The sequence below is a fragment of the Passer montanus genome, unplaced genomic scaffold, assembly GCF_014805655.1.
Source record: "Passer montanus isolate IOZ18808 unplaced genomic scaffold, ASM1480565v1 scaffold14, whole genome shotgun sequence".
NCBI lineage: Eukaryota > Metazoa > Chordata > Aves > Passeriformes > Passeridae > Passer > Passer montanus.
In genome coordinates, this window is record NW_024360941.1 from 9,361,274 (window position 1) to 9,385,111 (window position 23,838).

The 23,838-nt window shown below is 36.3% G+C and overlaps 1 protein-coding gene across 4 annotated transcripts in view; it reads right to left on the minus strand.

Moving 5' to 3' along the window:
* Nucleotides 1-758: 758 nt before the first annotated feature.
* VEGFC (vascular endothelial growth factor C) overlaps nucleotides 759-23,838 on the minus strand; it is a 67,867-nt gene continuing 44,787 nt past the window's right edge. For all 4 annotated transcript variants that reach the window (XM_039700270.1, XM_039700271.1, XM_039700272.1 and 1 more), the window contains exons 2-7: nucleotides 17,389-17,602; nucleotides 15,245-15,435; nucleotides 7,800-7,951; nucleotides 5,067-5,176; nucleotides 4,510-4,840; nucleotides 759-1,277 (exon numbers count right to left, since the gene is read on the minus strand). In XM_039700270.1, coding sequence (XP_039556204.1) covers nucleotides 1,163-1,277; nucleotides 4,510-4,840; nucleotides 5,067-5,176; nucleotides 7,800-7,951; nucleotides 15,245-15,435; nucleotides 17,389-17,602 — 1,113 coding nt within the window. In that variant the 3' untranslated portion in view covers nucleotides 759-1,162. The remainder of the gene's footprint in view (nucleotides 1,278-4,509; nucleotides 4,841-5,066; nucleotides 5,177-7,799; nucleotides 7,952-15,244; nucleotides 15,436-17,388; nucleotides 17,603-23,838) is intronic.

Here is a 23,838-nt window from a genome sequence, read left to right on the forward strand (position 1 = left end):
AAGTAAAAAACTTCCTTCCAACTTCTGATATATTTTAATTTTTAATAGATTGCCCTTCCCACGCAAGTTAAAAATCTTACCTTGTTTTAAAATTGCAGATGTCTGATTTCATATTTTCTGAAAGAGACTTTTTTAGTGTAGAGACTGTGTCAATCCACAGCAGACTGGTACAAGTCCTTTCATATCCCCATTGGAATATGTATTTTCCCCTTCAAAATATATTTGCAGCTGTATATGTTGATCAAGAGATCTGATTGACTACATAATGGTAAACTCACCAAAGCATTTTCAAAGATTTAGCTGTAAAATTTAAAATGTAGCCTGTAACACTAAATAAAAAACAATCTTGGTATTTCCACTCACATGCCAATAATCTTGAACAGACATAATTTTATACTTTTCCTTGGGAATGACACCAAGAACTAAAATAGGAGATGACTATATTGGAATGTGAGTAGATGCTGCTGTGCTTTAAACACTGTCCTTATACTTGGGCAAAGTACAGAATCTCCAGTGTTCTCTTGCTATTAATTGTGCATTCCTTGCTACTTTCATTCTAGAGACAGAAATACCACTGGCTCAAAAAGCCCTCAGTATAACTATTCCAAATGGCAAACACAACAGGTACAAGAAAATGTCTGCAGCCTTCCTTCATAAAAGTGCTTTCTCCTTATTGCTTCTTTCCCTATTAAGAATCCAGAAAATAGAGCTAAATCTGAGTTCCTTTTTAGGCAGATGATTAAACATTCTCACCATTATATAATACAATTTCCATTTTATTTTAAACATACTTTGCATGATATAAAAATATTGATCACAGTGAGCTTTAACAATTGTTACTGCTATAAACAGAAATGCTGCACGATGGTTTTAGTGGAAATAAATTATATAGTCATTATCTCTTAAAAAAAAAATCACAAGAAGGAGAACCTAGGCATTTGGTCATTGACAGAAAACAAGTCCTTATTGAGTTCTTTACAAAACGTGAACCCCAGTTGTTTTCTACATTTGCTTTCCATGTCTTGAGAAAAGCACGAGTCTGTCTCTGAAAGCCCCACAGGGTCTCTGGTGAACATTTAATTCCAAATATTAGCAAAGTTTCTGTTGTTCTTTTGTTCTAATGGAAAAATGTACACCAACGTAGCAAGTAGTGCTCTCTTGGCTAATTCATAAGTGGTCTTTTCCAATATGTAGGAACACAGCGGCACACTTCTTCACTGAAGTAAAACCCAGCGTCGCAGCGTTTCGTCCGCACTGTACACGGAGGTCTGTAACAACTGAAGAAAGGGGAAAAAAGTGGGCATTAATATAACACTATCATTTATGGTTAACAGGAGCAGAAAGCTGTGTGCCATTGCATACTGCCATTTCTGAACAAAATATTTAATTCTTACAAATTCATATAAATTTGAAGTTTTTATGTTCTGGCAACAATTTCAGTTGAACTATTCTTCACAAAAGACAACGAAACAATAACAAATGATATGAAGAGAAATTATTCTATTGCAACAGATACATATGGATGTTTTTTATCACACTGCTGGTTGTAGTTGCATTCTAATCTTGAGTACTATTTTTTAAAGTTTTAGTTCGAAAATAGGATATATTTCTGTACTCAGATTGGTTTGTTGTAAACTACTGCATGCTGCAAATTGGAAGTGGTAATCCAGAATCAGGTGATAACCAAATCTCTCACCTTCCTACCCAGGACTGTTTCTCATCTTACTGACTACTTCAATAAGCCTGAGAGAGGTTTGTCTACATATGTTACACTGTGACTCTGATCTTGAAAATGAGAACATACTTCCTTTCAAGTTGCAAATTCCCACAGCCAGCCTCTGAGCCAGTGGGAATATATCTGTATTCATATTGCATCTGTGTGCATTCTGAAGAAAAATCAGAGCCTACTTGTCATGTTTCTGATAAATCTTAATAGAGAAAGAACAGAATTAGTGTCTACCTGATTAAAATAAGTTTAAAAGAAATACAGCATTGAACCACAAATCACATCTTCCTATGCAGCAGCAGAAGTTTTCCTCACCAGCTCCTTGACCGAAAAATAGAACTTATACAAAGATAATATCTCTGGTTGTCCCTGAACCCTTCCTTTTCCTATTTAATTTTTCTATTAAAACAAGAACTTGACCCAAAATAACCTTACAATAACAATGCTAAATACTTTCTGGTGTATAATAGAGACAAAGTACAAGTCTGTGATTTTTTCAGACACTGGCAATGAGTCAAAAGACAAAAGTATATGTCTTGAGTTTCAGCACAGTTATACTTAAAACTTGTATTTAAATAATGTGTGCCTGTTTGTGAAACACTGATATTATGATCTATTATGATAACTCTTACTTGCATATATACAGCACACTAAGTTGTGCAACGTCACTCTCCTCTTCCCTAGGTAATTCTTGTTTCAGGCTTGTGGCTACTCTTATTGTTGTTGCAAATAAGTTAGTATGTTGTGTGCTTGTTTTGGATGCTCAGTTACTACTTTGCAATAATTTGTTTATTATATGAGGTCTGCACTACAGTTACATTAATTCACACCATCCAGTTCGACCACTGAATCTGGCTATGAGGAAAGCGATAAGGAATGAGGAAGACTGCAAATGGGACATTTATTAACTAGTCACATCATGTTCAGTGTTTCCAATGCCATTTATCACAGATTAGTTCACCACTGTGGTCTCTGTAATTAAGGGAGTAAAATTATTTTGTGCCACTTAATAGAGATTTGAAATCAGTGTAGCAGCTCATGGGAATCTCTCAAACCCCTACTGTAATCTATTCCCCCAAAAGTTTTGAAAGAGTGGTAAAAGGCAATGAAAAGGTTTGTGGAAGGATCTAATTTTCTAAGTGAACAGGCCACCAGCAGTAGGTCTGTTCTCGGAAAAAGGTACTCCACAGAGATGCAGTGGATGAAACACTGAACTCACCTTTTTGCTGTCTATGGCATGAAAGTTCAGACCATTTCATGTACTGAATGACAGCACAATGAAACGAGAAGAAAAAGATGCAAAGCCAAACTCTTCCACCCACCTTTGACTGTACACAATGAAAAGCACTCATAAAAACATTAAGCATGAGGTGCTCACTTTTTTTAGGATTCATGCCTCCTTGTGAGCTTCAGCTTGCAGCTGGGAGTGCTATACAGCACCTCTCCCATGTGAGTTTGTGTCTAGCAGCAGTCAAGGTCAGGTTACTTCAGTCCTATCCTTATTTGGGACATTTCAACAGAGCAAGAAAACCCCTCTCCTCCTCTAAAGCGCTTAACAGATGAAGTTCCTAGTTATCTGGCCGGCCAAAACTGACCAAAATAAATTTCAGAGGTGGTAGCACGGGGTGAATAGCAGTAGAGTCATTGTAACTACATAAATGTGGTTTCCTTAGGAAACTGCTGAACAATAGACCAGGTCTTTCAAGAGATTTGGTCTGAATGCTGTTTACGGAGTGGTTTCATGTGACAGAGGTCTGTTTCAAGGAGGATACTCTGAGCATGCTGGAGCTAAGACAGATGTTTAGTCACTATTCATAGTGCTGGGCAAAGCAGCAGTTTCTTTATGGTCAATAATTGTGATTTTTGCTGTGCAGAATGCCCAGATTGCCCACCGTGGGCACTCTAACAATTCCACAGATGAAACAAGGGGAAATGCTACTTCTTGGGCTGATAAACAGCATAATCACCTTAAAAAGCAGAGAGCTTTTTTTCCCTTCCCATCCTGTGCTTTGTAGATGATTTTGTATTCCTTTCATCTGAAGCAGGGTGTAACACCAGAAGGCAAAGGCATTTTAGCTACAGTGCATAAAAATATTAGTGTTTCAAAACCAGAGGCTACAAACACTACTTGTAGGACAGGAAGCTGTCTAGGACATGATTATGCTCGAGTCTAGAGCTCACATGTCTAGCACAAAGTTGAACAGAGTGGTACTTCTATTTATTTTTGTAATTTTTTTATCATTAATATATTTTATAGTTTTATTATATAAATTAGATCATATAATTGATGCTGTTTTGAATGAGCAAGAGATAAAAAGGATGTTGCAGGATTTTTATTCCTTTTAGTGACAGCCTGTGCTGGACAGAGCCAAAATGTGAGAAATCTATGCTAAGTCTTTTCTTAAGGAGGACAGATTATCCTCCTCTAACAGTGCTAACATCGACAGGACTATTGGCTCTAGAGGTATAAAGTAACAACATATATAAAACTTTCTTTCTGCAATCAAAGACAAAAGAAAAACAGCTTAGAAAAAAGAGAAAAGCATCCTATATCATACTGTTATTGGAAGTGAGAAAATGATTCAAACTCTATCATATTCAACCACAACACAACAGAGAAAGGCTGAACTTAATTTCTTCCCTTAAATACTAAGTCTTTAAATCAACAGAGATATTGAAATCAGCATCAGATATTTATTATGGCATTTCTTAGCTTCTTAAGTGCCTGACTTCTCTATTTTAGGCCTTGAATACCATAAAAGAAATAACAACTGTGTTTTTACCTGCATGTCTGGTGGTGGAACCTTTTTCCTTTCAAGAAGCATTTATTGGGAGATTCTATACATTCACAGATGCATTTTGCAGGATTTAGCGGCTGATGTCTAGGACAGGTCTTTTTACATACACACTGGCACTTTTCTTCATCAAATTCCTTGTTGGGCCCGCAGGATGCAGGGATAAGTTTGTTTTTGCACATGCACTGGCACGATGATCTGTCTAATTCTTTGTGAGGTCCACAGCTCGAGGGCCGCACGCCTCCTTTGCAGACACACTGACAGGTTTCTTCATCCAGCTCCTTGTTCGGTCCACAGATATGGAATCCTTCAGATGTGTCTAGAAAAGCAGCACAGAAATTCCACTAGTACCAGAATTTTGTGTCTACTCTCTCAGCTATTTTTATGTGAAGAAATGAGCAAATCCATACCTTTTATGGTGTTTCAAAAAAAAGAATATGTCAAAAGACGGGCAACAACCAGTAGCAGCAATTAGAAAAAGATACAAGTAATTACTCCAACTTCTCGTCTTTAGAACATTTGATGCTTTAAGGGAAAGTGCTTACCAGAATCTCCAAGGTGAGAAGAGAAACCAAAATCATGCTGTGACAAACATCTGCAAATTTGATTATTCCAAATATGATTTTTTGGACAGGTCTTGTTTGCCACATGACACCTGTGAAATTAAAAATGCTGTTGATTTACTACCATAAGAGCTAAAGGAGAAAAAAACTATTTTAGCTGTTGATTGCTTTAGTTTATCACCATTGCAAATACCTTTCTAAGAGTGTCAGCTCATTCATAATTTTATATTTTATTCCTGTCAAATCTGTTACTAAATATTCTCCCCACTACAGAGATTTTCAACCATTTGTTGAAGAAACCTTCTCATATTTCAAGTTTTAGCTCTAGCTTCTAGAAGTATTTGTACTTTGCTGATATTGTTTTGAAATAGACCTGACCCCAGAATATAAGCCTCATATAGACAAGTATATTCTTTTGCATGCCAAATACTGCACTGTAACAGGCATCATTTTCCATGTAGTTTTTTGAAGTACAAAAATGTTTTCAAAGTTAAGATGTCAAAAGACAGCAGTAATAGTTTCAGAATGAATTCTGTAGGCAAAACTTAAATAAAATCAGTTTATCAGATTCCGTTACACTTTATGTGAAAATTATGTGCCATTAGCTGACACTTTCTCATCAGTCCCTCGTTCTGGCCAGCCTTCTCCCACCTAAAGAATTATACTTCCAGCAGTGATGCCTCTTCACTTTAAAAATAAAGACAATAAACAAATTAAAACTTTAGTCCTCTTTTCCTGTTACAGTTTGCAGCCAAGGTAGTGGTACCAAAGAAAGCAAAAAATCCAAACAGCAGCTGTTGCCTTTTTAAAGAATGAGTGAACTGAGCTGTCTGGTGAATCACTGATAGAATATTTATGTGTATTATTTCATCTTCTTTGCTTGCAATTTCTTTATCACCACAGCTGACATTACATCTTTGCACAAGTCAAGCCTAACTTCATGTATCCGGGCTGTATAATTTATTCATTGTTTCTGTAGTATTTCTAAAATCCTACTAATCTTTTAAGACAACACCTATATTACACATTTGATGCACTTTTCATTCCCCTGAGCACCATTACTTACACATTCAAAAATGCAGGTGCTGGGATATTCTTCTGTGAATCATCATTCAAGTAGACTGCTCCCCTCCAACACATTAAATCACTCCACTTGTGAAGACTGCTGTGGTTTAACATCACCCTGCTTCACCTCACTAGTTTTATCAAACTAGCATTTCCTGATTTCATCCCAATAATGATCTCACTCTTGCTGCCTCACTTGGCATACATTTCCTTCAGCCTGCCTTCCAATTCCATTTGAGAAATAGTATGGATTATCTACAGATATATTATTGTATTCTATTAAAAAAACCCAAACAAAACCAATCAAATTAAACCAAACAAAACAAAAAAATATCAAACTCTTCTGCCTGTTTTATTGCAAAAAGCCACAGATTACAAACTTAAATACTTTAACAGTAGAGAAGACATTTATATATTCTGATCTAGTACTATGTTGTCTTTCTCTGTTGAAGAATGATTCCTTAGCCATAGGACAAACAGCTTTCTGTGAGTGCAGGTCCAAGTCTGGTATCTGTACTCTCACCTCCCAAAAGTACACATAGCTGTTTCCTGGCTAGAATAAACTCTTGCCCTGATCATTATAACTGCTCTTAACTTAGAAACACTGGGAAGCTGGAGAGAGCCAATATAATTTGACTTACTTACTCTTGGGTTTGTTTTTTAATAATCTGTTAATTATGTAATTAAACTAATTATTAATAGATTTATTTTCAAGCTACTATTTATGATCCATGTTTTGATGAACAAATTAAATAAATTAAACTCAAACAGAATATAATCTGTGTTTAGGAATGTGTCAGAAAACATGCAGACTTAAACAGATTAAAATCACTGAGCAAAATGCTTAATAACTCTGAGAAATTTGTTCTACTCACTCACCTTATTAAAAATGTCAATTCATTCCAGCTTTGCTTCTAGTTATTGACTCTTCCTCAAAGCAACTGTTAGCCTATTATGTGTTTTTGACCTCCTAAATATTTATACATCATAAAATAATCACTCAAACCTCTAAATTAAGGAAGGAGATCTTCAAGTGTTTTAATAACTTAAAATCAGATTTCTGGTGCCAGATTGTTCTGTGATATTTTTCATTCAAAATCACACACACAAAAAATCAATATGCTACTTCTATGGAATGCCAATTAACTCTTTATTTCCCTCTTCCATTCTATTTTATATGCATGTCTGGCGTGTGAAAATGTGTAATGAAAGATTTGCGAGTTAAAGACTCCCTAAACAACAATCCCTTAAAAAGGCATTTAAAATTTGAAAATACAGATTGAGAGAGAAATATTGTCTCCTAATTATTTACAAAGATATTTTTAGAATTTCTTTTGAAAATGAATTGATTTTGCTGATTTTTTTTTTAAGTCTCAATTGTACTGTAACTCAATCATCAAGCAAATCCCACATACATTATTCTTCAGTTTTAAATCATCTTGCTCCAGTTTATTTACTGGGTAGAAAGGTGATGTTAATTTAGTAAAATTGTCTTTGTGTCAAATAGCAACAGCTCCCTTGCAGAATGCATTCTGCTACTGCCATGCATAGCTCACCTGTCCTAACTGTGAAGACTAACCAGCAGCATATTAAATATGAGTTATATAGGCTTGCTCATAATGTGAAAGACAAGACAAGCCCCATACTTACTGAGTTTGTGCTGCTGGCAAGGAACGCCTTATGATGGAGTGGACTTGTCTGTACACATCCAGCTTGGACATGCACCGGCAGGACGTGTGGTTGGCGAAACTGACGGTGACGGGCTTGGGGCCGTGGGACAGCGGCACCGTGATCTCAAACAGCTACGAAAGGCAAAGCAAAGCAAAAAACTTCTGATACAGATCCAGCTAAAACTAATGTAAGGACGTACGAAAAACCTATCATGAAGGTTCAGACTTTTTTGTTGTCTTCCAGCATTCAATTATATTGCTAAATAATTATTATGTGCAAAATGAATATAATAGTCATGATGTGACAACTAACATTTTTAGTGTTAAACCCTGTTACATGCCAGTCTGCTTACTACAGCATTTAATATACAAGAGGAAGATGTACAAAGAACTCATTTTTCTAGAGAAGATGACTTCATTTTTAAAAAATCCAAAATGAAACCTTTGGAAGGTGCTTTGAAAAGCTGAACAATAATATAAAACGACAGTAAGTTACCACCTAATACATCAGTTGCACAATTACAAAAGCTTATGTAAAACAGCAGTATAGTGGACTTTGATCACACCAGTTCTGGATGAACAATGTTTGAACTACAGCATACCACATTTTAAAAATTTTTAGTGTTTGTGTTATGCAAGTTATATGCATATCCTGATGAAATAAATCTATCTTGAACTATTATTTTTTTAAGTATTAATAAATATCCACTACTGATAAAATAATCTGTATGTGAATTAACAAAATCTTAAATTCATTGGGAATTCAACCAGTTCAACTGGTGAAAGAGGACAACTTCAGTGATACCTAGTAGGAAAACTGAACAAGCGATAACAGAAAAACAGAGAAACTCACTTCAATTTTCGATTCAGGACATCTACTTCATCAAATTAAGTAGTTTTTGCTGTAAGACTCAAGTCTCAATAATCTCTTGAAAAGTTAGGACAAATACCTATGTAAAGTCTTAAAAGCTGGTTTTTGATAGTGTTTAAGAAGGGCAACAGTGTACTGCTGCTTTTTAGGTGTTCAGTCATTTGTCCAAATACATTTAAGAACATACCTGCATCTTCTGGGGACTTTACCATCTTTAAAAATGGTCATTGTTTTTTTATTCCAGTTCCACTTGGTAAGATTGTATAAAAAGAATAATTTTTGGCTGAGATGTATTTGAAATGCTCTTTAAAAATCTGTAACTTAAAATACTGGTAATTTTAAATATTTCAAAATATAAAAACAGCATTATGGGATGTATTAACCTGCTTAGAAAGCTGATTCTTAGAAGATGGGTATGACTTGATGGGCAGAACAAAGAGAATGAACTTAATTACAATATTACACATGTAAGGAGATCTTGTTTTTTCTGTTCGCTCATGACAGTATGACCTCGCTTTTCTGAAGCTGAAATAAAAATCTGCTACAGAGAGAACTGATAAATATTAGAAAGTGAGTCTGTGAATGGACCTAACTGCAGCTGGAGAACAAGTGCATGTTCTTCCTGTATTCTTGCAGTAGATCAATCTGCCATGCTGCAAAGCATAGCAGACTACAGCCCATTGGAGATGGCAGCACAGGACGACTGCTACATTTCCAAAGCACCTAAAGAAGTTAGGTCCTTGCCCAACAGTCCAATTCAGCTTCACGAGATCACTGAGAGAAATTTCACAAAAACAGCTGAGACGTATCAATCATATTAATGGAAATGGAAATGATGGTGAACGTGAATTAATCTTAATTTACATTTATCCTTCTACTGTGAAAGATATCAGTTTGGAGACTAATATTGCTAAAAATTATTCTCATCAACACTTCAATGGTGCAGTGAGAAAAGTCTAGTTAAACAACATAAGGGTATTTTGACCTCCTCAAATTACCTGCAGTTTGTTCAAATAAATTCTCTAAATATTAACATATTTTACCTCACCCAATAGCTGCTACTGTTTATTCAGCGAAACTATTAATGTGAATAAACTCTCAACATGCCTCAGTTATGTCTGAATCTTTATCTAAGTAAAACATTTCAGATTATGTAAAACCTGGCCATAAACAATGCTTTATGGTTTTGATAACATCTACAATTTATTTTTCGCTCCCCTTCCTCATCCAACAGAACAATAAGCTCAACATCTGCTGTCACTATAGGGCATGTCTGGCAACATTTACCAACCAAATGTCAATACATAGAAAGGATATTTCTATGAAAAATGCCTCATAACATCTATGTTATGAGGCTGGTTCTCAATTCTTTTTCTGGCACCACTGTTGGCTGTGGCTACTATTGCTGCTACCTACATGGCCCAAATGGGTAATTCTTCTTGGAGACCAAATGGCTTATATTTCTGTTTGATCCCCCATTCTCTAAAAAATTGGATTTACTGCATTCTTAGAAGTCCAGATCTTCTCTTCCTTTCCAACTTTAAATTTCGATAAACAGACTAATTCACTCTAAAGGGAAAAATCATTTCCTTCAGGCACCAATCCCTAAAGACACATAATCAGTACCAAAGACTACAATGAATGAGCTTCAGTCCCCAGAAGAACATAAGATCTGACAGCAGCAGGGATTAGAGAAGTCTTTGAAAAGTAGAGAGCTTTTATTGCTCTGAAAAATTTTAGTAGTTATAATAAATAGAACAGCAATTTATGAGTATTGCTCCAGTCAGAAGCAAATAAAAGACAAAAATAGCCTCAACTTGCCCATGCTGTCCTGTACCTTTTTGCCATCGACACCGAATTTTCAAGAAACCAGTGGAAAGCAACAACAGAAGCAACAAGTGATTGTATAAGTAAAGAGTAATATATATAACAAAAAAGACCCAAACAAACACCAAAAAAAACCCCCACATAATCACAAAGCTCTGTCCTCCTCCAGAAAAGCTGCTAATTGTAAACATAAATCAGTTACACATTGTTAATCTCAGAGTACAGCACATATTAACAGAAGCTCTGTGTAACTGAAGAACAATTGAAAGCCATTAATAATTAAATGCATGTTATAAGAATTCAACACCTGCCATTCAGCCAGTCTAAGGCTGTTTTATCACAGAAAGACAGATGACAGGTCTTCTAGTCTTTCACACCATTTCTAGGGTTTCTCTTCCGAGCACTGTCCACAACCTAGAACTTAAATGATTAAGTTAAAATCATTAACTTAATGATTTTAAACTTAGAAAAAAAGAAAAAAAATCTAAAGTGAAGATGGGAATCTTTGAACGTGTTGACAAAAAGTGCTATCAGAACTCTTGAGAATGCAATTTTCCATATATTCCTTCTCACTGATCCTTAGACTCATAGAATGGTTTGGTTTGCAAAGGACCTTAGTGTTCATCTAATTAGAACCCCTCTGCCATGGGCAGGTTCACCTTTCACTAGACCAGGCTACTCAAAGACCCATAAGACATATAATTTTGATCTGTGGCCTTGATGGCTTCTTCTTTACACTAGAAGGACTTCATAGTGTACTTACCAGAAAAACAGGCTTTTTATACAAAGCATTTCTTTGCTTCAGTGGCTAAATTAATTTATTCAGCACTATCATATGTGCCAATATCCATTACATCAGCACACATAAAATTATTAATATGCTCACTGAGTCCTAAAATATATCAAAACTGTTATTGTGAGGGAAGGCCATCATTCTAGATACTTTTCAAATACAGGATTTATGTATGTTTTTCTCCCAAGATTTACATTAACTACCCCATGTTCTTCTGATGGCCTTTGGTTTATTTTGGCAAGTTTCCCTTAAATTGATTGAGTCTAAGTTTCCATCACTTGTGGTCTTTGCACTTTCTAAAGTGTCAGTAAGGCCAGCCAAATATAACCAGTGTAACACAGTACAACGTGTCTAGAGAGAGTTTTAAACTGACGACATAAGACTGACTTCAAAACTAAACATCTCTATATTGAAAAGAATGAAAATAAACTATTTGAGAAATGGCATAACGTCATTATTTTACTTGAACTTTCTTGAAAAACTATTTCAAGCTTTATGTGGGATAAAACAGGTATTTGACATAATAAATTCATATCTATTTAATACACTTGGGTTCCTTATTCTATCTTTTTCTATTTTAATCCCTTTCCTTTCCCAGAAATAGTAACAAAAAATTTGTAACTTACGTATTTCCTCACTATTTAAAGTACCTACTATATCACTAAAGCAGTTAGTCTAACAAAAAAAATGCATGGGAAAAGGTAGAAATGTTAATGTTGAAAACAACTGAATATTCTTGTGGTCTATCTCTGAATTGTGAAAAAGAACACCACACACATCCCAAACTGGGCAAACAATTTCAAGCTGTTAACTTGTTTCCTGTGAGAAAATCTCCTCTAAATCTAATTTTGATCTGCTTGGATAGATGTTTTCCCTGGAGGGACTATAACTTAACCATGAAACAAGATGATTTAGGACCTTTACAACAAGTGATCTCAAAGAAGCCAAAAAATGTCCTTCCTGACAGCCAAGAGGGAGAACGGGATGAAACAGATCTTTGACATCTGCCCAAGCTTCCCTTCAACCTATAAGCGAGTGCCTTTAGGTGGGGCATTAAAGTGCTGTTGAGGAACAGGCTATAGCTGCAACAGGTAGTTCCACTGTCTTTGTAACCACTGTTGAATTATTTTTGCCATGGAAACAGAGAACAGCTGTTTGATAACAAATCAGAGAAAAAACCCAAACAACCACACCACAAAATGAAAACTCAACCAGTCACATTTCCCACAGATCCCTACTAGACAAGCCACCACTTAAAAACTGGGCTACTGCAGGCAGGAGAGGACCAACTGCAGTTTGTGAATTAGCTTAGGGAGTCTTCAAATATTGTCACAGATCTTGTACTGTATCTTAATTAAGAAATTGTCTCACATCTCAATCCTAGTTGTATAAACATCCCATAGCAACTACAAAAACAGGGTTTGGAAAAAATGGCATTAGAAACAAAGCAGAATATGCTTCTACTTTTCTCTCAATAATGTTAATTAGCTAGAAAGGAGGAACACAGCCTGAACTAGAAAACTATTGACCTTGCTCTGGACCACCACTGTGTTCCACTAGGCAATCTGGGAACATCTGACCTGGTCTATTCTTCAGGAAATCAGTGATTTGCTCCCTATAAAAATAATTTCTCTGCTTAGTTCTTTTATTTTTAATTAATTTTGATGAAAGCTGATATAATCTTTCTTTAGATTTTAATGTCTGGGACCAATGCTAGAGCTTGCCCTCACAGTGAGAACTCCAGCTAAAAAATTAATTTCCCATTAAGTACTTTTTCTGCAGGGTGAACTGTATGAAGCTATCTTACAGAGTTTCTGCACAAAAAACAAAGCTAAAAATTGGTGAATTATTAGAAATCTTTTTGTACTCATTTCTTTCATGAAAAAAGAGAAATTGTGGTGAAAATAGGTGTGTGGGGTACCTGAATTCCACAGAAGATCCTGAATCCAATACTTTTTTTCTTCCTAATTCTCATCTGATATGGGCTAAACTATGGTCACATAATAAAAAAAAAATTGAGATTGTGACAGATGAAGATATATAAGCTATAGGTCTGTTCCTTTATTAAAGGTTCTTTTAAAACTGCATTCTGTCAAGGACCAGATAAAGCTGAAAATCAGAAGCAAGACAGAAAACTCATAGATACAATGGCTTGCTTTTTCAGAATAAGTAAGAAAAGAGTGTTATTGCCTCTTCTTTCTAATAAGACTTTTAAGATTTTCCTTTTCAGAGTCTCTCAAATCTTTAAATACTCCTACATCATATCATTGCTTGCTTTTTCAGAATAAGTAAGAAAACAAAAGAGTGTTATTGCCTCTTCTAATAAGACTTTTAAGATTTTCCTTTTCAGAGTCTCTCAAATCTTTAAATACTCCTACATCATATCATCACCAATAGCATTGTGAACTTCAAAAGGAAACTCAGTGCTAAACATCTTCTACTGGGTGAAAAATTATTTCACTCAACAGATGTGAACAGTAAGATGAAGAGAAATACACGATTTAGCCCAAACTGACATAGTGCTCAAAAACTAGGAAATCTGTGTTATGCGGAACAGCTCTCTCTGTGATGAGATAATCCTTTGTTTTGGTAAGTTAAAATTTACCAAAATGTGAAAAGAAACCCAAAAAACCACCACTTCTAAGGTTTTAAAATGAAAATTATATTTGCATCTTTCAAACAAGTGGAATTGAGACAATGGTTTCTCCTAATAATGAGAAAAACAGTAAGGCTTGAACAAAGTCAGTGATGTAGTTGTCCTCATTTAAGCTAATTGAGCTACATTACTCCTATGCTGTGTGCTTGTCTACCAGTAGCCTAAATTTAGGATTGAAAATTCTTGGAGGGATATACCATTTGAGACAGACAGATCTGGTGAGAAATGAGGGCAGAAAATGCACTCTACAAAACCAGTGGGTTTTGCTGTTTTCTTTATATTCCCTTTTCCTAATTCCCTTAGAACAGGCTCAGAACATTAAGAAGGTTTTTGATAAAGGAGTGACATTTCCAAGGGCTTCAATTTTATAACTGGCTATGCAGTTTTTAGTCTTCATTATAAATATGTACAGCATCTTCAGCTAGATGAATCCTCTTGAAAAAGGAAGCGAGACTTACACTAAAAACTGAAAAAGCCCACAAACAACAAAAACCCGACCAAATACTATAGTAACAGGAAAATTCCCTAGGAAATGCTTTTAAGTATGACTATTTTTACATGATTTTTGAGGGAAATATTGAAAGATAATTGTGATAATTCCTGTATCTACTTATAAATGTTGAAAGATAATTGTGATAATTGTGATAATTCCTGTATCTACTTAGAATAATGTAGCATATGCTGCTTTAAAGGCAGCTCACAGGCTCAGTGCATGATCTCTGCACACTCCTACCTGATCACTAATGCTGAACTTGAAGAACAAAACCTGCACATACACTGGAAGAAGATGCATTACAACAAAACAAATAGGTACATAATGCTAATATATCTTAATATAGTAAAATACCCTTCCTAAAAGGCTTTATTTGAAACATTTATCCTGACTACACATGTACTGCAGGAGTCTACAGGAATAAAATTACAGGCTAGTTTTCCATGGATTGCCCCACACAGGCATAAGGTAGATGGAAAAAAACCCCAACCAAAAACACACATACACAAAAAAAAAAAAGGAGAGAGAGAATTAAATGTCATGGATAATCTCAATATTGAGATTGGGACATCATAATTTATTATTCCCCTGAAAAATAAAACTATTCTGGGGAAAAAGAGCATTAAACATTCCTTTTCCAGGCAATAGTGTCTTCAGCTGTTTTTCCTGTGTATTTAGGTATCAACTATTTCCCTTGTCACAGTAGCAATAAGAAGGTTTAAAATATGCATAAACATAGATGTATTTGCAAGGAGTACAAGAACTGCAAAAGCATGAGAACTTACTGTCTTGCTGATGTAATTTGTGCTGATATTCATACACTGAAGTCCTTCACTATTGCAGCAACCTCCACATCTGTAGATGGATACACATGGGGGTTTAAAGAAGGTGTTTGTAGTTGCTCCAAACTCCTTTCCCACATCCACACACACTTCACGTGGCGTGCACTGAGTTTTTCTCCATTCAGTATCAATACCTGCCAAGTTACAGGGAATTTCATGTTATAAAGTACCTGTTTAAAACCAAAACTATCCTGCAGTAAATTAGGATTCCTTTTTAAACTTCAGAATATGATATTCTAGAGTCACACCTTTTAGTCAGTGAAACGCATCTCTGTATGTTACCTTCTAGCTGATTTTTCTCCTTCATAGGGATATGACATGTCATCATGGAGCAGATGAAAAGTCACAGTAGAACTAAAAGGGAACCCAACAGGCAGGGGAGACCTTAAAGCACAGAATCATAGCCTGGCTTGTGCTGGAAAGGACTTTTAAATGTCACCGGCCACCTAGCCCAACCTTGCTCTTGTAATGAGCAAGGACATGGTCAAGCAGATCAGGTTGCTCAGAGCCCCACCCAAACCTGAATGACCTTGAATGTTTCCAGGGTTGGGGCATCTACCACGTCACTGGGCAGCCTGTTCCAGTAATTCACCATCCTTATAGTAAAAGTTTTCTTCTTTTTATCTAGTGTGAATCTACTTTCTTTAGTTTAAAATTATTACCCTTGTCCTGTCACAACAGGACCTGCTAAAAAGTCTCTCCTCATCTTTTTTGTAGATCCTGTTTAGGCTCTGGAAGGCTGCTGTAAGAACTTCGGGGAATCTTCTCTCTCCAGGCTGAGCAGCCCCAGCTTTCTTAGCCCATCTGCATAGGAGAGGTGCTCCAGCCCCCTGAACATTCTCACAGTCCTCTTCTGGACCTGCTCCAACAGGTCCACAGCCTTCTTGTGCTGGGGGTTCCTGAGCTGGGCACTGTGGATACAGCACTGCTGATGGGTCTCACTGGAGCAGAGGGAGGGGCAGAAGCTGTGGGCCAGCTGCTAAAGAGGCATATGTCCTTTCTTCACCCGGGGCAAGTCTCATCTTGAGAAAAATCTGCACTTTTTTTGGGCACACTTCTGCAAAGTAATTCTAACCAGCCCCACACAGTATTTCACCTGGATATAATATATTAGAATTTTTAAATTTTATACACTTAATGTCTAATTCATTTAAATCCATGTTTAGTTTGTTAACAAGAAGGATATAATTTAAAGCAAAAGCTGACTATTTAACAATTATATACAGCATGTGATTTAATCTGATGTATGATTTTTGTGCCCAGATTATCCTCACAAATTTGGGCAAAGACTTTGTATGTTACACAGCATTTTACTAAATATAATCTTACACTAAGCAGCTCCAAGACTTACAGCTGTAAGTTTATTCCCTTTTGGCACTAGATTTTGGTAAGCTATTCAACAAAAATGGAAATTTTGCATTATGTGTACTTTAAACTCTCCATTAAGGTGCACGATTTCCAATATCATGTCCAAAAATGCACCTCCTGCTATAAATCTTCTCTGCCTACAAGCACTGGCTTAAACTGTAAGATAATGTATTTTCATCCAAGCTATCTGAAACACTGAAAGGTATTCAAACTCATTGGTTTGAAAACTGTTTTGCTTGTTTGTTAGCACAACATCATTACAACTATCCTCTTGTAACATGAAAAAGTTACAAGTGGATTATTTGGCATTCCAAAGCCATAATGCATAAGAGAAGGAAGCATTACCAGCTGTGATGCAATTGCAGAAAATGAGAAGAAATAGTTCAATGAGCCAAACTACTAGCATCCTCTTTGATTTCTGGAAAACTGTTACAGCCTCTACAAAGCAGGATTCCTTACACTTGAAGACAAGCACTTCACTTTCTCTACTGAGCCGAGAAACCACTTTTATACAATGCACATACCTAAAATACGTCTGCAGAGTGATTTGTTTCATTATGAAAGGCTGACTATCAAAGATTTTCTATTATAGAGAACACATCCTATCAAACTGCTGAGGCTGACAATGCTTAGCTTTTAAAGCATTTTTGACGCAATTGAAAAGCCCTTCAGATTTTCATTTTTTGTGTGTTGGAACGTGGATTGCGTCCTGTACTTACTTTTCAGGATCTCTGCATTATAGTGTGCTGCGGCAAATTTCAGGGAATCATCTGATCTTGTGTCAAAGCTGGAGTGCTCCCTGTTGTGCTGCCAACCTCCTCTCCTCAACTGACATTTGAATATTTTCCAGTATTCTGGGTAAAGTACTGTCATGAGTTCATCCACACTGGACACAGACCGCAATTGCTCTTCCAGGTCTTTACTTCCATGAGCCTGCCAAAGTAACATGCAAGATTAATTACTTTCTCTGGTACACAAGGTTTGCTAGAAAATAGCCTGAAAAGCAAATCATACATTGTAAAATAAAGGGGTCCTTATTATGAAAACTGCTTCTGACAGTCAATGCCAACATCACTATATTGACAAACAGTGAAATGTTTTGCTTCTTCCACTACTTCTTTATCACTCTTGTAGTTCAAAATATCTATGGGAGAAAGGAGCTATAGAATTAAGCCTACACAAACAGAGTTTGCAGATTATATATATATAAATCATTTTTATCCTGGAAAGATAAGTTTTTGTGATAAAATTTTGAATACTTGAACCCCAAAATATTTAAATGATGTTCATGTTATTTAATATCATATATGCCTAAAGTAACACTGAGTTTTTCCTGTTTGATGCCCTAGTCCCAGAAAACCAAAACACCCAGAAATGCAAAACCAGTTAAAAACAAAGAAAACCAAAAACAAAAAAAACTAACAAAACACTAAACAAAGAAACTAAATCATGCTATTTCGTACCTTTCTAGGGAAAATCTTAATAAACAAATTCTGTTATAAAGCAGTAATTCCTATATCAGTAGGATATGACGATTTAGGTGCCTAAAGGAATCTAAACCTCACACTCCCTTGCTGTTTCAGGAGTAGCCTCAAATCCTGTAATCCTGCCTTCTTATTCTCTGGCCTTTACACACACTCATTGCAACTGTAGTTTTCTAAATGGCTGAGATTTACTTTCCAGTTTATCACTTATCAGGAAGATTCCCCTGTTCCTCTTAGATGAAACAAAGGCATACTGCATCAAAAGACTGGTGTTTGGCCCCTGCCCACCTTTCTCATCCATGGATTGCTGACTTCTCAAAGAGAAGGGCAGTATGGAGAATGAAGAGTATTGAAGAACCTTTAGCCACCTTCTCAGCCTACATGGCCCTTAGATGGCAGTATGAGACACAAAATACAGAGGTACACTAGCACAAAATGCGTCAACTGGCTGGAGACTCTCTACAGTATACTACAAAATTGTTGCAATACTCAAAAAACACGTAAAACTTCTAAATGAAGAAATGCGAAGCGATATTAACAGAAATTTACAATTTCTTATCTGACTCTGCCACTAACAAAAAATAAACTCTTTCAGTTCAATGATTTTGAGCATTACATGAATAAAACAGGTAGCTCAGAACTAGCTCACCTGAATCAAAACTGCTCCTTGTCTTGTGTACAACTCAAAGGGTATAAAATGTCATGTGTGGTTTCATCTACAGCAGAAACACCCCAACACAAGGAAAATTCACCGAACTCACTTCTGTAAACAGAGTTATATACAGAACTGTGAAGAGGATGAGGCACCGAACCAGGTCACCCAAAGAAATTGTAGATGTCCAATCCCTGGAACTGTTCAAGGATGGGCTGGATGTAGCTCTGAGCAACCTGGTATAGTGAAAGATGCACTGTTCATGGCAGGGGACCTAGAGTTAGATGATCTTTAAGGTCCCTTCCAAGTCAGGCTATTCTGTGATTCTATTATTCTAATACCAATTGTAAATGTGTTTAATTTGACAAAGTGTTATGAAGTTAAAAAATGTTTTCACTTAAGTCTCACTAACCACAGTGTCCATGCAGACAACTGTCCTGGGGGGTTCCAACAACCAAGCCATTGTCTCAGAATGTGCCCAGCAAGGCTTTCATCTCTTCCCTTGTCACCATAGGAAGGGCCATCCCTGATCCAAACCATGCATCAAGCAGATTCTGAGAGCTTTGACTTCAAATTTAATGGTAACACAGAGAATTTCACTCCCCATCACCCCTGCACTCCTTGCAGGATGCCACTCAAGGTCTCAATCAGTGGGTCACAAAGAAAAATCCAAGCTTAACAAAAAACTAATTTGGCGACTCGCTGCTTGCACCTCCCGAGAGGTGAGAAGTGCAGGGTTTGAGCAGCCTCACTCCTGCCAAACTGTTTCCTGAGGGTGCTGCAGCACATGGCCCTTGAGTAACGGGAAGCAACTTGCTGCACCAGCACAATGCCAGCATTGCAGATGCACGTCGGCCACGTGATGGGAATACGCATGGCACAGCGTGTATATCCTGTCACAAGGCTGGAAGCCAGGCTATTATGTAAAAGGCACAGGAATAATACCAGTAGTTATAATACCAGCCATCCAGTAGCTGATCCTAGGAAGATCATGGGGGTAACGTGGAAAGAGAATTCAACCCAAGTTTTGCCACCTTTCATGAATCGTTAAAAGCCTGTACAGCCCGCAGTAGACAAAACATTGGCTACTGCAGTTGCAGATATTCAAAATACAGGCCTAGAGCATCAGGAAAATAAGTAATGAAACCTAATATTACTTTGTTGAAAAGAAGTCAGGCATGGAGCAGGAAAGTGAAGTTGTTAGAAATAATGCATGCTGATTAACTCATCCTTGGTCAGGCAATCAAGTCATGTCTTTTCAGCTGGACACAATTTTTTATACATGTATTAAATATGTATGAATAAAACTCAAAATATGAAGAAATTCATGGTTTTAACTATGCATTGTATCAAATGTAATAAAGTCTTATTTTACCCTGTATATTCCATGGGCCATAGTGCCATGTGCCTACAACCTGAGACAAGGAAGTCCTGGTTGAGTGTGTAGATTAAGGAAGGAGAGGCTGGAGAGCAGTGCTCTGGAAAGGGACCTGGAGGTCCTGGTTGATGTCAAATTGTGTCAGCAGTGCCCTGGCAGCCAGGAGGGCCAACTGTTTCCTGGAGGACATCAGGCAAAGCTGGGCAAGGCAGGGGATTGTCCCTCTCTGCTCTGCACTGGGGCAGCCTCACCTCGAATATCGTATGCCGTTGTTTTTGGTGCTTCAACATAAAAAAATAACACAAAAAAACCCCCCAAAAGCCAAGCTATTAGAGAGCATCAAAATGAGGACCACAAGGTTGGTAAAGGGTCTGAAGTCATTGAGAACACTCGGTTTGTTCAGTCTAAAGGAGACTGAGGGGAGGCCTCATTGTGGTCTTCAACATCCTCACCAGGGGAAGCAGAGGGGCAGACATTGATCTTATCACAAAACCAGTGACAGGATTTGAGAAAATGGCATGAAGCTGAGTTGGGGGAAGTTTAGTTTGGATCTCAGGGAAAGCTTCTTCATCCAGTTGGACACTAGAACAGACTCGCCAGGGAAGTGGTCACAGCACTAAGCCTGTCTGAATTCAAGGAGTTTGGACAATGCTCTCAGGTACATGGTGTGACTTGGGGTTGCTGTGTGCAGAGCCAGGAGTTGTACTTCAATGAACCTGATGGGTGCCTTCCAGCCCAGCTTATTCTATGCTTCTCTGAGTACTCCCTTAATATAAACAAAAGGAAAACTATTTCTGGAGCAGATGCATAAAATTATTTTTTAAAAATCATCATTATTGCATCTGAAATGTTTTCTGCTTAGCTTAATTTGCTTGTAAAGATGGCTTCAATTCAAATTTATACCATGGAAAAACAATCTGATCACTAGAAGACTTTTGTTGCCTCCCCTCTTCCAATTAAGAAAGAGAAGGAGAAGGAAATTCATATATGTGTACTAAATATGCTGCACCTAGTGCCCAGAGTTAGAGAGAGAAAAAAAAAATACATGCTGATTTTTCAATCTGCTTACAGTGTTACCTTGAGATACAGATCAACGATCACTTCCTGTACATCTATGTAACTGCAGCAAATTACTCTCATCTGTGGAAAACTGTTTAGAGGAACATTTGTTTAAGGGACTTGTGATTTAATTTTGTAGAACAGCCAAACATCTTGTTGACATGAACATCAAATGAAATCGTAAGTTCTGGATGATTACAAGAGTGTGTCCTGCATACAGGATAAGCATCAGATCATTAAGGATCGTTAGAAAGAGTTTCCTACTTTTTAAGGGAAGAATTAATCTGCTTCTGTAAATATAATAGTGGTCTGGCAACATTTTTGATTTTGTGTAAATTTTGGTAATTTCAAAAAAATATACTGTCTTGGTCCATATCTGTTGTTCTGTGCTCTTTCTTAATTATGCATTGGCTTGTAGTGTAGGACACTGGATTTCCATTGCAAAACAATTTTGACTTAAACACATTTAGAATATATGATGACACAAAGAAAGTAACATCAACAAAAATGTACTAGAGATTAGAGGAGCTCTCGCTTTTAATTCTTATGCAAGTGCAGATTAGTGAAGTTCAGAAAGAAATATGGTTTGCAGCTGCAATTACTGTCACCAAGCTAGTTATTCCCAAATACAGTTCAAAGGGAGGAAAAAAAAAAGTAATAGAATATTAGCACAGGTTGTAATAAGAGAGATTCTATGACTTTTAGGACTAAAGAACACTTTTTGAAAAATTTAAACAGACAGCTGATTTTCATATAATTACAGAGCACTCCTGATGAAATTGTGGACCAACTGCTTAATGTTTTATTGGTAATGCATTCTGGAATCTATGCTCCAGATTAAGAAGGAAGCAGCAAATAGTGCCAAGAGTGACTGAACAGGAAGGAGTTTTCTCTATCCTATGCCTTCTATATTCTTGGCATTTTCAAGTCAGTTAAGGGATTGTGGTTTGAAATCTTTTTTAACCACCACCACTACTCCCTTCATAAGTGTTTATCCTCTGGTTGACCACTGTATTATTTTTTGTAATTTTTACCTATTATCAGTGATGTCCTGCATGAACATCTGAAAATGCTAGAAGGTATATTCTAGAGAAAGACAGATTTGACTAGCCAAACTCTACAAGATGATAGGTGATAGTAAGCAAAATAACCCAAAAATACGAGCGTGAATGGAGAATACAATAGAGATACACTTCTTCATTTCATTAATTTCACATTTTTCATGAGGAACAGGGGAAAAGACAAATACACATAAAGAAAGGTGCAAAGCTTGACGACAAATGTTCTCTTGCTATTATTTAACTTCAGAATATTTTGTTCTATCAAAGTATGTTTTTCACAATGTGGCTTTCCATTACATAGTATGTCAAGTTTTTCATAAAATTACGAGGCTTGCAAGGGAAAGGGCAGGATACCAAATAGGCTCTATATCCATTAACAAAGTAAAATGTATAATAGATTTTCCATGCATTACATTACTTATCTTTCATATGTCCCCAGTGTTTGCCTCTATTATTAATAACAAAGGTCAGAACACTTAATATTTGGCAGCATGCTTGACACATAATTGATGGTGCAATATGCTATAATGGTACCTTAAGTATCTGTTCTGACTACAGTTGTCAGCTCATTTAATTTTCAAGGATTTTGTGGGCAATTCTGAATTGGAAAATGCTGTCTATAAACCCCTGCATTTTAAGATGCTTATATTCTGCATTTATTGATTGACTGAAATAGATTAAAATCAAGTATTTAAATCTGAATGTTGAAATTACTTGTAAGCAAATGGAAATATTGCAAAAGTATTTATAAACACTGCACTTGCATAATACTTTATTGCAATTTTCATGTATTACAATGCTAGTATTTTTAGAAGTTGATGCCAATTAAAAACAAAAAAGGAAAATATTTTAATTAAAAATTGTAGCTATAGTTAAGAATTAAATTGAACTTTTATGCCAACTTCTATGGTCTTACTAGAAAAGCCCTGATTTTGATGTCCTGTGCACCCGTTTGTCACCAGCAAACTTGGATGACTGTAGTTGCAAACTTTTAAGTTACCATTCAATACAGTAACAAAACAGAACCTTACAGAAGCCAAATAGTAACAGTGGACATAAATTTTATTTCACATCACTTCAAATAAGCAGAAAGACCACTGCAGTTAATATGAACTAAATCAAAACATCACGACAACAGCAGAGATTAGAATCAGTCTCTGCTCCAAAGAGCTTACAAAGCACATCAAATAAACCTAAAAAGTAAGAATCAAAGTACAAAATAAATAAATAAATCTTAACTATATTTTGCTTAAGTGACTTCTATTCACTATAGCATTTTAAATACTAAGAATAACATCAGGGAAAGAAAACAAATAGGAGAAGTGACGGGAGAAAATGTTCAAAGTAGACAGGCAAAGAAAAATAAATGAGTTTTGGAAGAATTCAAAAGAGAATTTGCAAAGAAGGAAGAAAAAGACATTGGCTAAAAGGATAAACTTAAGACTTCAGAAGTTTCATTTCTATATTATATATCATGTCTTTTTTCTCTTGTTTTGGCCATTTTTTGAGTGGAAGATGCATAAACTGCTAGAAAA